Source organism: Argentina silus (assembly GCF_951799395.1).
Source record: "Argentina silus genome assembly, chromosome: 7".
Taxonomy (NCBI): domain Eukaryota; kingdom Metazoa; phylum Chordata; class Actinopteri; order Argentiniformes; family Argentinidae; genus Argentina; species Argentina silus.
Window position 1 is genome coordinate 9,089,820 of NC_139661.1, and position 14,674 is coordinate 9,104,493.

General features: G+C 42.6%; 2 protein-coding genes across 5 annotated transcripts; both read left to right on the forward strand.

Annotated features, from left to right (window-relative positions):
* Positions 1–5,612: 5,612 nt before the first annotated feature.
* LOC310807011 (sphingomyelin phosphodiesterase 4-like) lies at positions 5,613–10,021 on the forward strand (the record flags this gene model as incomplete). The annotated part of the gene is made up of 15 exons (XM_083673289.1): positions 5,613–5,651; positions 5,846–5,982; positions 6,121–6,196; positions 6,360–6,371; positions 6,766–6,856; positions 7,082–7,182; positions 7,504–7,652; positions 7,791–7,878; positions 7,995–8,080; positions 8,161–8,324; positions 8,568–8,743; positions 8,891–9,118; positions 9,210–9,341; positions 9,433–9,561; positions 9,713–10,021. 15 exons carry the CDS (start codon positions 5,613–5,615, stop codon positions 10,019–10,021), a joined length of 1,917 nt encoding a protein of 638 aa, XP_083529415.1.
* Positions 10,022–10,439: 418 nt separating this feature from the next.
* On the forward strand, positions 10,440–14,006 carry asb6 (ankyrin repeat and SOCS box containing 6). 4 transcript variants are annotated; one of them, XM_083672886.1, is made up of 7 exons: positions 10,440–10,461; positions 10,929–11,078; positions 11,315–11,496; positions 11,850–11,956; positions 12,103–12,211; positions 12,318–12,404; positions 12,712–14,006. In XM_083672886.1, the coding sequence occupies exons 2-7, from the start codon at positions 10,972–10,974 to the stop codon at positions 13,446–13,448; spliced, it is 1,329 nt and encodes a 442-aa protein (XP_083529012.1). In that variant the 5' UTR covers positions 10,440–10,461; positions 10,929–10,971; the 3' UTR covers positions 13,449–14,006. The 4 variants fall into 4 exon arrangements, with proteins under 4 accessions (XP_083529012.1, XP_083529011.1, XP_083529009.1 ...); XM_083672885.1 differs by lacking the exon at positions 10,440–10,461 and adding an exon at positions 10,469–10,594; XM_083672883.1 differs by lacking the exon at positions 10,440–10,461 and having other exon boundaries at positions 10,475–11,078.
* Positions 14,007–14,674: the final 668 nt, after the last annotated feature.

A 14,674-nucleotide genomic window follows, 5' to 3' on the forward strand; every position in this document is an offset into this window, starting at 1 on the left:
GGTAACAGGTTGGACATTATTAGCGAGTTTCTAATCCATTGTCAAGGGTCCTTCTGTCCGTTTCACAAGATTATGCAGGTCGACAAACAACAGCGACCTCATGTGGATTTATACATGCATTTAGCCTCACTTGTCCGACTGTTGCCTTTATGGGAAACATAGCAGAAGTGATGATAAGGGTATCTGAATGGCATAACACAATACTGTAATTCCTACTGGATTATGTATTCATATGCATGTTTGCTGTAGGTTCTTGTAAGTGTTTTTTACGGTTAAGGTTAATCACACACACTTCAAAACACAACTAAATTGTCCAACTTGAATTCAAGCTATCAAATTTCCGCTCCCATTAACCCTCCTAGAACTAGAAGTAGAACATGCATCCTACAGCCTGTCAACATACACAATATCAAGGGACACGTTAAAGGTGTAGACTATTAGAAACCCATCCATCGATTTTATTCATGACAAATTCACCAGGGATTAACCTTCATTCTGTAGAACCATTGCCACTAATAGATTAATCAAAACTGAAATTGTTTCATCACACATAATGACATGAAGTGTGTCTGCTTATTCTCAACTGATAGTTAACTCATCAAAACCATACAGTTCATGATAAAAAAAAGACTGTTCCCTGTTTTGAATGACAAGGAGAAACCCAAGCAAAAGCCTATTGAAAAGGAACACAAACATGCAATTAAAATCATGTGCCTCAACTTCAGTACAACCATTCTTTTCACGTGGGTCTTTTGGTGCTCTATTTCTTTCTGAATTTGTTTTTGATTTTTGTATGTCTCTTTTTCATGCCCAACACATCAGATATGGATTACATCAGCAGGATAGACAGAATCTGGTCTGCAGTTTCAAAGGAAAGATCAAAAGTCTAAAGAAGTATCCTATGTCACAAATAATTTGGATCAATGGGCAATATCTTCAGTTATGTCAGTCAAGACCTATTACTCCCCTATTTGTGTTGGGCATCTCATGTTCAGCCACTGCATTTGAACATCCTCTGCATTAATTTACTCTTCATTTACTCATCTATGATGGTGCTACCATATCTAGGATCCTGCATGAAATTGCATTGACCAGCCTAGAATCTCAGTTAGAACCACCACTGCACTTCAATATGTTGTCCTCATTGTACAATGCATTCACACTATGACTGTTTTTATGATATATATTACTTCCAGATTCACTCAGAATTCTATCCTTCCCACAAGAAACCTATGTTTGGGTTCCCTCTGAATGTATGAAATACGATCTCTGGTAAGGAAACAAATTCACTCTTGAACAGCTGCAAAAAGCATTAGAGTTAGAGGGAAAATGCGTCTGCACAAGAAGGGTCGATTTCCTCTCAGCAGTAATGGTGGACTGGCGTGTCATTCACAGGAAAGCTGGCGCCAGTCCAAAGGCAGTGCCGCTGTATGGGCTCTCAGTCAAATCCCTGCAAGCCAATACTACACTGAGATCCATTCAACTTCTGAACGTCTGTGTATGAACCAGACATAGGCCGCAGTGTATAAGATTACAATGTCTGTGGCTGCAAGTCATTTGAAAAGACAATAATACACCTTTAAGTCCCTCGAGTCCTACACCTGGTAAGTATATTACTCAGGCCCTATGGCTAAAGGAACATTTTCTACATGTGGTTAGGTTCTTAACATGGGCAGCAGCAGCAGCAGCAGCAGCAATATGTTCACCGCATCAATCTTATTGAGGCTGATGTGAGGAAACGTGAGATTCAAAAGTATGGGGAGGTGTAATAAAAAACAACAAATTAGATACACATTCTGTGGACCATTCATAATGTATGCTTGGGGAAAACATGTCTCTTATGCACAACTCTAGGTTACACAAAGTGTATAACTAGAAGTTGACAGACGTGAACTTTTCTGCTGTCATTTTGTTTACCCTGTGACCTTCAGTTCAAGCCTTCAGATATATTATACCCTCTATATGCGTAATTCGGTGAGTAGGTCTCTTGTGGCCGCCATGACCTTAGCCAGGCTCCCCTGCCTGTCCTGACAGTTCCAGAGAAGTAGACAGGAGCCCCAAATTCATCATCACACTTCATTCTCTGCCTCTATCTGATCTATGATAGCGCTAATAATAACCAGTGCAGACTGCCCTGTCTCCCTGGGTGCCCTGCACACCTTGAGCTTGTGATTAGCACCGCCCATTCAGAGCCCATTAAAGCTGTATTTACTTATCATCTTCCCCGGGGCCATCACTCTGTTTGCCAGGCAGATGCCCACAGGGGAGAAGTAGAGTGACCTTCCCATAGCCAACCATAAGTCACTGTAGGGACACTACAGCTCCCCCTCTGATGCTGTGTTTTTGTTGCCTAACCTTTAAAAAGCTCAAGTGACTCACACACAAACGACAGCACACAATAACATCTTGCATTTGGAATGACATAAACTCTGCATAGCATGTCGTCCTGATGTGGACAAACTCTATGATGATGAGTCATGGTAGCACAATAACTACAGTATGCATAATAGCAGCCTTGGGCTTTACTTAAATTAGAGACAAATGTTGAAACAACGGCAACAGTTGACAGTATAAGCACTATGGGTTATTTTAAACCGTTCTATATCAAAAGTAACTTCCACATGCGGGTTTCAGGCCTTTTGATTGACTGACTATTATTTTGACTGACAGTTCAGCAATTGTGATAGCACAAATGGGACAAGGTGATCTCTATTCCTCATTCTCCCTTCCATGCACAGTTATTCCTTATCGGCGGGGAAGAGTCATGACCTGCTTAGGGCATGCTTAACTTTCCCTGACCTTTCATACCCATGATTATTTCTATCCACATTCTATTCTCTTCGATATGCTGCCAGCACAAAAGGACATTAGGCAAAGACCCACTGGACTGATAAATCTGAGCGCTCAGAGTGCAGAGCACTGAACAAACCGTCCCGAATCGTTCCCTCACTTTATTATCATTTCACTGCCACCACCTTCATCTTGCCAAGGGCACCCCATTATCTCTCCGTTGGCCATCGTCTGCAGCTTTACTGTAATGGGAATAAGCAAAGAGTTGAATGTGTGAATGCAAATAACCAATGCAAAAAAACGTTTGCTAATATTTAATTCATTGCGTTGTTATAGTATCTCTTAATTCATGTTTGTTTTTTCATGACTCCTTATTCAGTACCCTCTCGGGGAAAATGACACCCAGCTGAACAGACCCTAATTAGATTGTTACCCAATGTCCTGGGAACGTCTGTCGTTGGTTTGCTGGGCGTGCATTAGTCTCCCAAGTCTCCAGTCTCCCTCCCTGGTAGCCTTGTTTGATGAAAGAGGGAGAATCCGAAAGAGGCCCAACAGCATTAAATGATGGGTCTAATGGGTTCCTGCTTTACTTGTGGTAATCTGGTAATCAGAGGTTCAAGGGGGGCACATCTATCACTGAGGGAACAAATAAAGGTCTTAATACGTCCTGCTTCCTCTCACCCTGGGAGGAAATGTGAGCAGATAAACGACGGCCTTGTTTTAAAGAGAAATCAGATCTATTGCCAACCATTTGTGGCCAACAAAGTAATTTCGATACTCGTCTCTGTATTGATAGATGGGACCTACATTTAATAAGGGGCCAATTTACCAGTAGGTGGTATAGGAATGGAATTGCCGTTATCTTCGCTTTCTCTGCTCTTTTCTCGCAATCCAGCCCAAAATTAGATGAGAGAAAATGAAACAAACAACACCAAAGAAAGGTTCCTAATAAATGGCTATGGCATGGCTGCTACCTTTTCAGATAGTTTTTATCGACACCAAAAATACTTTAGTAGACTTTAGTTTTGGTATGTTTTCTCCACAGACATGGACAACTCACATTGAATAAAAGGATGATATTTATTTTCTGGAAGCAGTATTGTGACCCCATTTACTGGCACAGCAATGTTTTGTGAAAGACGTCGATATGTGAATATGATGTGCTGATGTTGACAGATCATGATGTTGACAGTGTTCTTTTTCACACCTATATTGATGCTGAGACACAGGAGGGGGGCACAAATACAATGTACAGAACTGTTTTCTCAAATATCAAGCGCTGTATGTGTCGCACCACCCACTGTTATATTTGTCTGACAAGCAACAGTGTGTTCCAGCCCACCATGGAGCCTAGGATATAAGTTAATTGAAAACAGGGAAGTGAGATCTGTTGTTACATCAGAGATTCTAGACCAGCCTCCTAGACAGGTGTGCGCACAAAGACTGAGAAACTAATCTCTGGCAAATTGGCAAAAATGTGAGGCAAAGCTGATAATTCATGACCACATGGCATGAAAATGGGGAGTAAATTGACTATGGTGGGAAATCACAGGAGACTGCAGCCACATCAGTGGGATTTAGAGCAATCTGTCAACCCTGCAGTGAACAATGCTTTATTGAATGCCTGGGTGGGATGTGATTATAATAAAGCTTGGCCTGAAAGTGATGAAATTAGAATTATTAATCAGCCATTGATTGAACTGCTGTGTTCCTCCTTCCCTTGCAGGAAAGAGCTTGTATGTCCACTGGGTATTTATGATAGATGAATACACATAAAAACATAAAAGTCATGGAGGCAAAGTGCAGAGCTATGTGTTTTGTGTGTGTGTGGTGTGGTGTGGTGTGGTGTGGTGTGTGTGTGTGTGTGTGTGTGTGTGTGTGTGTGTGTGTGTGTGTGTGTGTGTGTGTGTGTGTGTGTGTGTGTGGGTGGCTATCTACATACAGTTTATTAGCAACATTATATTCTACATTGTTGGTCTATCCAAAGACGCAAAATGTCAGGACCAATGCTATAGGAGTTCTTGCTACAAGTAGGTCTGTGCTGCCACCTAAAGAGGCATTAGGTTAATGTCATGTCCTGATAGGCTAGCAAGGAGTAAAAAAATAAATGGGGGCCTTTGACTTGACTAGTGTCATTGTTGCCTCCAGTTAGACATGGGTTGGGTGTCCTACGGGGAAGTGTGACGAGTACACATGCAACTGTTGCTGAAGTCAGCTATCATACGCACTTGATGGATGTGTCCTTGAATCAGTCTTGACTGAATGTCTGTTTTATGTTTATGCCCTAAATTCATTTTCCAGAAGAAAGAAAAACATTGAATTTGCAGTCATGTCATCATCTTTGGTGAGTAAACAGTAGATACATCTTAAATGTCAAATCTTGATTTTCTGAAGAGGCTCTTAGCTGATGTGTTGATTGATAATTGAGTGTTCTTCCAGGACCAGCTTAAAGTGGAGTGGACGGTTAAGTCTCTCAAACAGCAATGTGCAGAGATGACAACAGGAATGAATGAAAAACCTGTCAAGGTAGCAGTACAGTCAGCTGATATGAATGCTGTGATTTTCTCTCATTGATTTTGTCACAATGTTGCTATACTAAAGAAAATGGTTATTTAAGACATCTTGTCTCTGTGATAACAGCATTAGAGTAAAAAAATATATTGCTTGTTCACAGATTATGGTAAACAATGCATAAATGTGAACCACCAAATCACCAGTCAAATTGAATATTCAAGAACACAGTGCAGAGGCGTGCCTGTCAGGAAACAAAAACACAACCCTCTGTTCCTAACCAGATGCAGCTGTGTCCTTATGTCGTATAGATGTCAGAGAGGATCAGCCTGGTGCTGTTTCAGGCTGATGTAGACAATGTGTTACTGTGACCGTCTGGACAGACAGCCATAAGGACAGCTGCAAGACTTGTGCAGATGCTTCCAAACTACTATAACTGATCCTCAAGTTCCTTGGGCAGACAACCCACTATTGGTTATTTTCAGTGTCATATTGACAAGGAAGCCATACACTGTATTAATCCTGCTGTTGGGTTTCCATACAGGAGCTGTGTGTAATCTTCCCCTGGTTTGTGGAGAGGGTTGTTGGCAGCTTGGATGGCATCATTGTTGGCTGGAGTCTTTCCTCCCTGCATGCACACAGCAGTGACTACAACACTGCACTGGAGTTCCTCCAACCAAGGTGGACCTGTCTGTAAATGACCATCAGCATTGACTATAGTATCCATAATACAGTTTCCATTATTTATCCATTTGTAGTTTCATATGACACCGTGCGTCGAGTGGCTTTGAATAGAACATATTATACAATGTTTTGCAGTGGTCCAATGATGGAACTTGTTTATAAACTTCAAGTGGAAGACTACAAGTTTGAGATCCCAATCACCTCTTTGCCTGTAAGGGTTCAATACTTATTTCACTGTGAAAGTTATTACATTAGTAAACGTTATTCCAATATCAGCAATGCATTGCCAAATTGGTTGAGTTTCTTTGACAGAATGAAAATTAATGTGGTCGTTATGTGATTGTTAAGATGTCTTTGTGTTTCATTACTCACAGGATCCTGTGAAGGTATCTATGCAGGATGGTCTCGCAGATTGTCAGATTTTCTACAGCAAATTACAGTCTCAGAATCAGAGATTGTCACTCAGTATCTTTTGCAAAGTTTTACAATTTCTGTATGTTTGGTTTACGATTTATCAGCATTAGTGAAAGTCTTTCACAATATGCTACAGTTTCAGTGCGATAATTATGCAGCTGTTTCTCTACTTCAAAGATATGCGTTGCCCTTAACTGTAACAAGACGCTTTTGAATATTACTTGTTTTATTTTGCCGCAAGCCTCATTACACAGGTATGTAGTGTTCACCAGAGTTCCATTCTTATTTAATGTCAAGTCATTCACGCTATAATCCATTGCCTGAGGGCTATTATTGTACGACCTGTGTGCTTTTGTTTTGTTTTAGAATCACTCTTCAGGGCAGCACAACAACATCTCTGACAGTGTCTACTTTGCCCTGGTGGATGCATATCTCAATTACTTCTTGCCAACAGAGGGTTCCTCTCCCTCAGATATCAAAGGCACCATATTCTCATCTGTCCCCCGGTATATAAGCTTACACAGTGTACAGTATAATCAGACCAGAACAAGAGCGTCCCATTGTTTATTACAAATGTAAGGAAACAATGATGATGATGATGATGATGATGATGATGATGATGATGATGATGAAGCCTGTTATGATCTGGCATTGCTCCCCAGGTCCTCTTGTGTGCCTGCAGCTGGGTATAGTAAGACAAGCAAAGGCCTGCTGAAGCACCAGTGCTCCATTAGCTCTGAGATGGCACACCAGAAGATCTGGAGACCAGAGACTATGCTGCAGGTGAGTTGAATAACTGAGCATGGTTACAATATGGTCTACTGTGGATGGTTTGATATGAAATGACATTGGCAATGGTGCAAACGAGTTATTCTGTCAATATTCCCCACCCAGATATTTTTGGAGATATGGTTGCCACATTATCCCTTGGAAACACACCATAAACTTCAGTCTTCTTCGATAATCATGGGTTCATGGTAACATCATGGGTTCTTTGCTGCCTGCTTTCAAAGACTCGTTCTTCATAGCCAACATTCACTTTTGTTCCTTGGCAAGCGTTATGATGCTGTGTTAAATATACAACACTTCTCTGTAAATGTGCAGGCCTCTGTAACCATCACAGAGAAGCACATGCTGGTGGTCAGGCTGCTGGTGAAGCATCTACATGCCCTCTCTGGTAGCCCAGAACCAGACCAGACATCTCCCTTACCGTCTGCCCACTCACAAACACTTCACTCAGAAGATTTCAAGAGGTAAGCACCTTCCTTACAGAGCAGCATTCCAACAACGTCATTATAGCCACAGCTGGGTAATGATGATGATGATGATGATGATGATGATGATGATGATGATGACGGTGATAACCTCCTGGTCTTGATTTTGAAACCCAGAGTGGTCACATCACACTATGTACAGAGACTGTATGCTCTCCTTCTGCACTGCTTCAACCACTGGCCTATGGAGACTTCCTTCAGAGCAGTGAGTGCAATCCTTCCATCTCACCCATTTACGGTTGGCTTGTCTTAGATATTTGGACATGTTTAGGTAATTATATGGGATGCAATTGTGAGTTATGTGGTGTTTCTCCACTGCAGGTGTTAGAAACGTGGCTTAGTTATATTCAGCCATGGAGATACCAAAAACACATAGACAGTGAAAACAAGAGTGTACCAGAGAAATGGTAAGATAATTACTATGTACAATATTGTCACAGTCTACACAACATCAGTGAGGTGAATATTCTTTCCGTCTCTCTATCAGGGCCTCCTTTGTGCAAGAGAACATTCTTATGTACACCACAATCTTTCACTGCTTCCTGAAGAGAGTTGCACATGCTGACCTGATCAACAGCGACAACGCATCCATGGTTTTCAGGATAACAAAAGTCTTTGCCCAATCCAACCTTCCAGAGTTGATTCAAAGAGGTAACCGCAATTATTCTTGTGGTGGTCACAGGTATCACAATGACTGTGTAACAATGTGCAATTACAGCGTAATTACATTGTAAAGTGCATCACTGTAAAGTGGGACCTGTGCAGTTAAAGGGTTTGTCAGATTCAAATTCACAAACACAAAGTCATATTTTTGCTCCCCATGAACAGTGACCAATTCAACAAGTGTGGAGTTTTTAAGTTGTAACACTTTTTTGTTGTTGTTGCTGTTTTCAGCAGAGAATAAGCAATTACATCAGCAACAGCAGCGTTCCCTCCTCTCTTCCACTCTGATGAGTTTGACATCTCCCATGGAGATAGGTTCCCTCTCCAAGGCTCAGCCTAACATGGGCAATCAGGAACTGCATACCTGTCAATACACACAGATGTTTGGAATAGAAATGCGTGCTGAGGTAAGTTCAGCAAGATCAAGAGAATGATACTTTTGACTGACTGACTGACAAAACCTTCTGAAGTGAGAGTGATAGAGTGCACAGCACACAAAAATACAAGACCACATTGAAAGTGATCACTGATGCCTTCAGAAACAAACTTTGTAGATGCTGAAACTGGTCCAGAGGCTAATGCAAGCCCAACAGACAGCTAAAGGTATGTTGAATCAGCAAGCCACTGCAGCAGTGCTCCAGTCCCTTTGTTCCTGGTTCAGCATTAGACCGACTCTGATCAAAACCAACACAGAGGAGGGGGTGAATAACAAGAACAAGTCTGACAAGAAGACCGTGGAGCTCCTGGATAAAGCCATAGACTACCTCAGTCAGATTTTCAAAGTGAGATTAATGTACAGTGTGACATTGTTCATGATGTAGCCTGTGACATGTTGAAGAGTTTGGTCTAACATAGATTCTGTTATATGTGTAGCTAAATACAGGTGATCTATCTCATATGAGACTGAACATGAGATCAGTGGAGTACAATGAGGAATCCAGACAGATCCCAGACTGCATTCAGAGTGACAATGGGCTGGTCCTCACAGACCTTGGCAGAATGCAAGTGAGAACAACATATGTAATAGCAACAATGTAATCATTTGCAACTCCCCCATCTCAGAAGATAGTAAGACGTCATTATGTTCTTATTGCAGATGATCAATGGGCTTCGCAGGTTTGATATTGAATATCAAGGGGACCCACAGCTGCAGCCTGTGAGAAGCTATGAGAATGCAGCCTTAGTCCACTTCATGTTTTGGATTGCAACACTAATCAATAACAGGGTAAGTAGGGAGGGGAGTCGATCTCTGCCTGCAATTCAATATTGCACTTTTTACAGTTTGATGAATTAACTTTTTTGCAATGGCCTACAGTATAATGAGATTTTGATAATGATATGGCAAGACATGTATTGACTAGAATATTGTCCTGCAGTTGGCAGGACATATGAGCAATCTGTGCTCACGACAGGACCTCCTAGGAAGGTTGGGGCAGCACTATCTCATCACCTCCACGACAACGGGAAGGTTTCCAAAGAGTGCAGTGCCAAGCCAAAGACTGGACCACCACCAGCGACCACGCCTTAGCCTGCGCTTTCTTGCCAGTTATCGCACATTACTTGCTGTCTTCTTGCTCTTCATGTTGGGGTCTCTGTTTTCTATTTGCCCACTGTTCAGCACATGTCTCATCATAATGGCAAGCTTTTTACATGGACTATTCATGATTGTCTATATGGCAAATTAAACACCTTGTTAAAAATCTAAGGAATCTTATTCCTCTGGATATGTCAAATGTCTGTTTCAATGTGTCTTTAGACCAAATATTGCAGGATTGAGCGTGTGTGTGTGTATGTGCGTTCGTGCGTGCGTGTGTGTGTGTGTGTGTGTGTGTGTGTGTGTGTGTGTGTGTGTGTGTGTGTGTGTGTGTGTGTGTGTGTGTGTTTTGTAAACTTTCAATAAAACGAAGGCATCAATTGAATTTCATCTCTGTCATGTGTGGATGGGCTCATTTCGATGTCATTAAGGTGACTCTAATACTGACTATTGAACAATACTGCTGCTGATCTCTTTAGACAGGGTTAACTCATCGGGTTAACTAAGAACCTCAAGTGCCAGTAAACGTTCTACTGGGGGGTAAACAAAACTGAAGGACCATTGTGGGCGTGGTAGTTTCCGGTACTAAAGGTAGGGTGGCGCTTGTCAGCAGCAGAATTTAGAATCCTTTATCAGTTTTTGCTCTATTTTACACAACGCCATTGTATATCTATTGTTATTAGCTAGTTGCTATGACTTTATATCAAATCCAGTGCCTTATGAGGTAATCTGCGTTGCTAAATAACACGGCTCCAGCCAACAACGATGAACTAGCTGGTTAGCTAAAGTTGGCTAGCCAGTTAGCTTACTCCACATTTCAAACTTGTCAACGCTAACATAACTTGCAGAATGATAAACTAGTAATGCACGCATCTGTTCTTTGCTTGAGGGCGTCTACCAACAACCTTGCTAGATACATACCTAGAAGCGTTCTCTTCACAGCATGAAACCTCCTGATAAGGACTGTCTGATAATAGTAACTGTTGAAACGTCCTGTAGCTGTGTAAATTCATGCAGCTTGCTAGCTTGTTAAGCTCTTCATTTGGGTGTTTGTCCAGTATTCTTCTAGAGCGAGGAGAAGGTGGCACATCAGCCAGGAGCATGCCTTTCCTCCATGGCTTTCGCAGGATCATCTATGAGTATCAGCCACTGGTGGACGCTGTGCTGTGTGTTGTTGGATTGGAAGAAGGGGCAAGCACTCAGGAGAGGTAGGAACACATATATTCGGTTATGATGGAATAAGTGGTCCCATGTGATGTGTAGAATTGAAGTTTGCAACGATTATAATGCGATTCGACAGCCATAACCTGTGAAAGCACACAGACTTTCAACAAAGCTCAATGCAGTTCAAGTTTCACTGTCACCAGTTGGCATACATAGGCCATAGTCTAAACACTAAATGTATGTTTTCTCTTTTTTCCTCTCCATGAATTTGTGTTGCCAGGAGCAGTCGCCCTGAGGATGAGGACAGCCTGTGTGGGTCTTTAGTGGAGCTACTGGAGAGAGAATCCCAGTCAGCTGTGTTTGAAGAGGGTATAAGCTATTCTCTATTTAAGGTGGCTGAGCGGGGACTGGTCTGTGCAGCTGAAGTCCTGCTACGCTACGGAGCTGATCTCAACTTTGAGGGTAAGGGGATTCATGTGTTGCCAGTCAAATATTTGAGAGTGATCATATTTCTGTATGTACAGTGTAAGTCAAAAGTTTGGACGCACCTTCTCATTCAATGAGAGTTTTTCTTTCTTTTTATAATTTTCTACATTGTAGATTAATACTGAAGACATCACAACTATGAAGGAACACATTTGGTTACTTATGTAGTAAACAAAAAAGTGTTAAAACCAACCAGAATATGACTTATATTTTAGATTCTTCAAAGTAGCCACCTTTTGCTTTGATGACAGCTTTGCACACTCTTGGAAAGGTGTGTCCAAACTTTTGACTGGTACTGTAGATTGACCCAAATGGTTCTTCTCCTTCAGACCCTGTATCCTACTACAACCCACTGCACATCGCAGTGCTGAGGAACAGACCTAGCATGGTGAGAATGCTGGTTGGACATGGAGCTGATGTTGACAAGCGAGACAGGGTGAGTTCAACTGGTTGTACTTAGCAAACTATAGAAATGTATTTTGAGTCCTTTCTGAGATGGGAGTTCTTCCCCTCGCTGTCTTTGCTTGTTTGACATTTCTGATATACGCTTTTGATCTTTGTAACATAGTATATTTTATGCAGATCCATGAAAGTAGCCCCTTGGACCTGGCTAGTGAAGAGTCAGAGAGACTTCCCTGCATGCGCACCCTGCTGGACATGGGAGCTGACGTGAATGCAAGGGATAAGAATGGTGAGTTGAATTGGTTTGATGTAAAAACCCAACAAAGTAAAAGTGTTACTGATATATATGTTTTGCCAGACTAGACTGTCAAGACTGATTGTTTTTGTGCCCAAAGGAAAAACACCCTTGCTCCACGCCTTGGCAAGCAGTGATGGACTCACTGTGCACAACACAGAGAACATCAGGCTCCTACTTCAGAGAGGTATTGGACTGTGAAATAGTCTTGACATAGGGTGCTCTTACCTTGCCTTGTTGCTTAAGCATAGGACTCTGCAGCTGAGAGGAATGGCGTCAGTGGGACAGAAATGGCCTAAACAGTGCATCTCCAGACATTCTTATATTCAGGGAAAGGGAATATCAATATATGCAGATAAACAGCTTATGCAGAGCAGAGGTTCTGAATTCATCTAGGCCAAAAAGCTAGATTTTCCAATTGAATTCTATATGTACACATTGTCACCAAGAACATACCTGTGCTTTAATAGTTCTATCTTTGTTCCCTCGCTAAGGTGCTGATGTGAATGCTGCCACCCTGGATGGAGAGACGGCTGTGTCCTCGCTGGTGTTCCTGGTGAAGGAGGCTCTGGAGGGCACTGCGGAGGACGCAGCCGAGATTGGCCGCTTCTGTCTTAGGGCTACCCGTCTGCTGCTGACCCACGGGGCTGACCCCAGCTGCTGCCTGGCTTCTAGCGATGGGGAGGAGGACGTAGAGGCCTCTCTGACTCAAACCAGCCTGGAGAACTTTGACCTGCTCTTCCCTTTGGCTGTACTGCTACTCCAGAGCGGTGCCTCCTTCCTCTGCCCTCGCCACGGCGCCTCCTGCTGGACAGGTTACAGGCTGGTGTTCCAGAGGCTTCAGACGGCCCTACGGCAGTGCTCTGATCCAGAGCAGGCTACCGAGCTCCTGGAACAGGCTGAGGTGCTCCTAGACTTCGCACGGGTGTCCTCCCCCAGACTAATCCTACCTCCAAGACTGGAGCTGCCTGTGCCGAACCAGGATGCTCACCCCCACTCCCAGGCACTGCTGGAGCTCCATGGGCGTGTGGTGGAGCAGGAGACCAATCCTCCATCTCTACGCTGCTTCTGCAGGACCTTTATCAGAGGCCATCTGCAGCCCTGGCCCCTGGACGACAGGGTGAAGGCCCTGCCTCTACCTGACAGACTGAAAGACTACCTGCTTCCTGAACACACGTTGGGCGCCAAGCCTGGGTGGGACTGCTTCAGGCCCCTGCGTACCTTACGCTGAGGACCATATTGAGATGCATTATGGGCAAATGACCGTTAGATGAAGATTAACTTTACTGTTGTCATTTGTAATGCTGCGGTTTAGACATTAGCACAGTAAGTTAAAGTAAGTAGCTTTGTGTGCCGGAACACACGAGCCAGAACAGCCCTATAGGGCAGAAGCCTATTGCTGTTTCTGTAGCGTGAGGCCAGCTTGATGTACAAGTACACACCCCTGAGTAGGACGGTAGGCATTAGAACAACAATCTGTAAATGAAATCAAAAACATGCCATAGAGGCCTTTTTGTTGTTGAAGTGCTATTTTGTGTTTTGGTCTGTGTGCCAAATTACAGACAAAAAAAGTTGTTGATATGTTTACTATGAGATATACAATCATGAATATGTTTACTATTAAGTATTAAATCATTGAACTCTGACTGTGATATTGGTTAAAAAAAATCAAAAAAACTGCCATACATGATTTCCCTGGAAAAGTGCAGCAGATTAAATCATTGTAATATTCATTGAAAAGGTTGTGCCATTTGACCTTGATGTTGTCTTAATAAACTCGTCTTTCCTCTGTGCTTAATGAGATTTTGGTGTTGTAATGTAATAATGTACCACCAGATGGCAGTGCTGCTCTATAAAGATGACACACAAGCTTAGTAGGCAGATCAAAGGGTCCATTTCACATTTTGTTGGATATCTGTTCTTGACATTGTCAACATGGCCTCACTCAGTCATCACTGTGCATATTAAGCTTTTTGTTTTACTAACTACAGTATACTCTCAAGTATATTCTGTATTCCAGGGGAGGTTGGCGGAGGTAGAAACCGGGGGACAGGCTCATTGTAATGCATGGAATGAAATGAGGAAGGGTATCAAACGTGTTTGATACCATTTCATGCATTACATGGAGCCCGTCCTCCGATTTCTACCTCCACCAGCCTCCCCTACCGTATTCTCTCTGTGTACTGTGTACATTATGAGCCAATCAAAGGGGCATTGCACTAGTGTGCTCTGACACACTGGATGGCAGTGCAACACAATGATGAGACAAATCAGTGTTGGATTCCACTGTAGCAGAACAACAAGAATCCAATTCTACTACCTTTTTTGCCGATATTTTTGTTGTAGACTAAATCCTTCAAACTCACTTTCCGTTTCAGCCATTTAAATTGTCCCCCTCGCTACACATAGCATCATAACATGGCCAAAATGCAAGAAATAGTTGGGTGCAGGGTTAGA

Coding starts and splice junctions, on each gene's coding strand:
- asb6 (XM_083672883.1), top strand. CDS start 10,882: ATGCAGCTTGCTAGCTTGTTAAGCTCTTCATTTGGGTGTTTGTCCAGT. Junction 11,957..12,102: donor ATGTTGACAAGCGAGACAGG/GTGAGTTCAACT, acceptor TATTTTATGCAG/ATCCATGAAAGTAGCCCCTT. Junction 12,405..12,711: donor CAGGCTCCTACTTCAGAGAG/GTATTGGACTGT, acceptor TCCCTCGCTAAG/GTGCTGATGTGAATGCTGCC.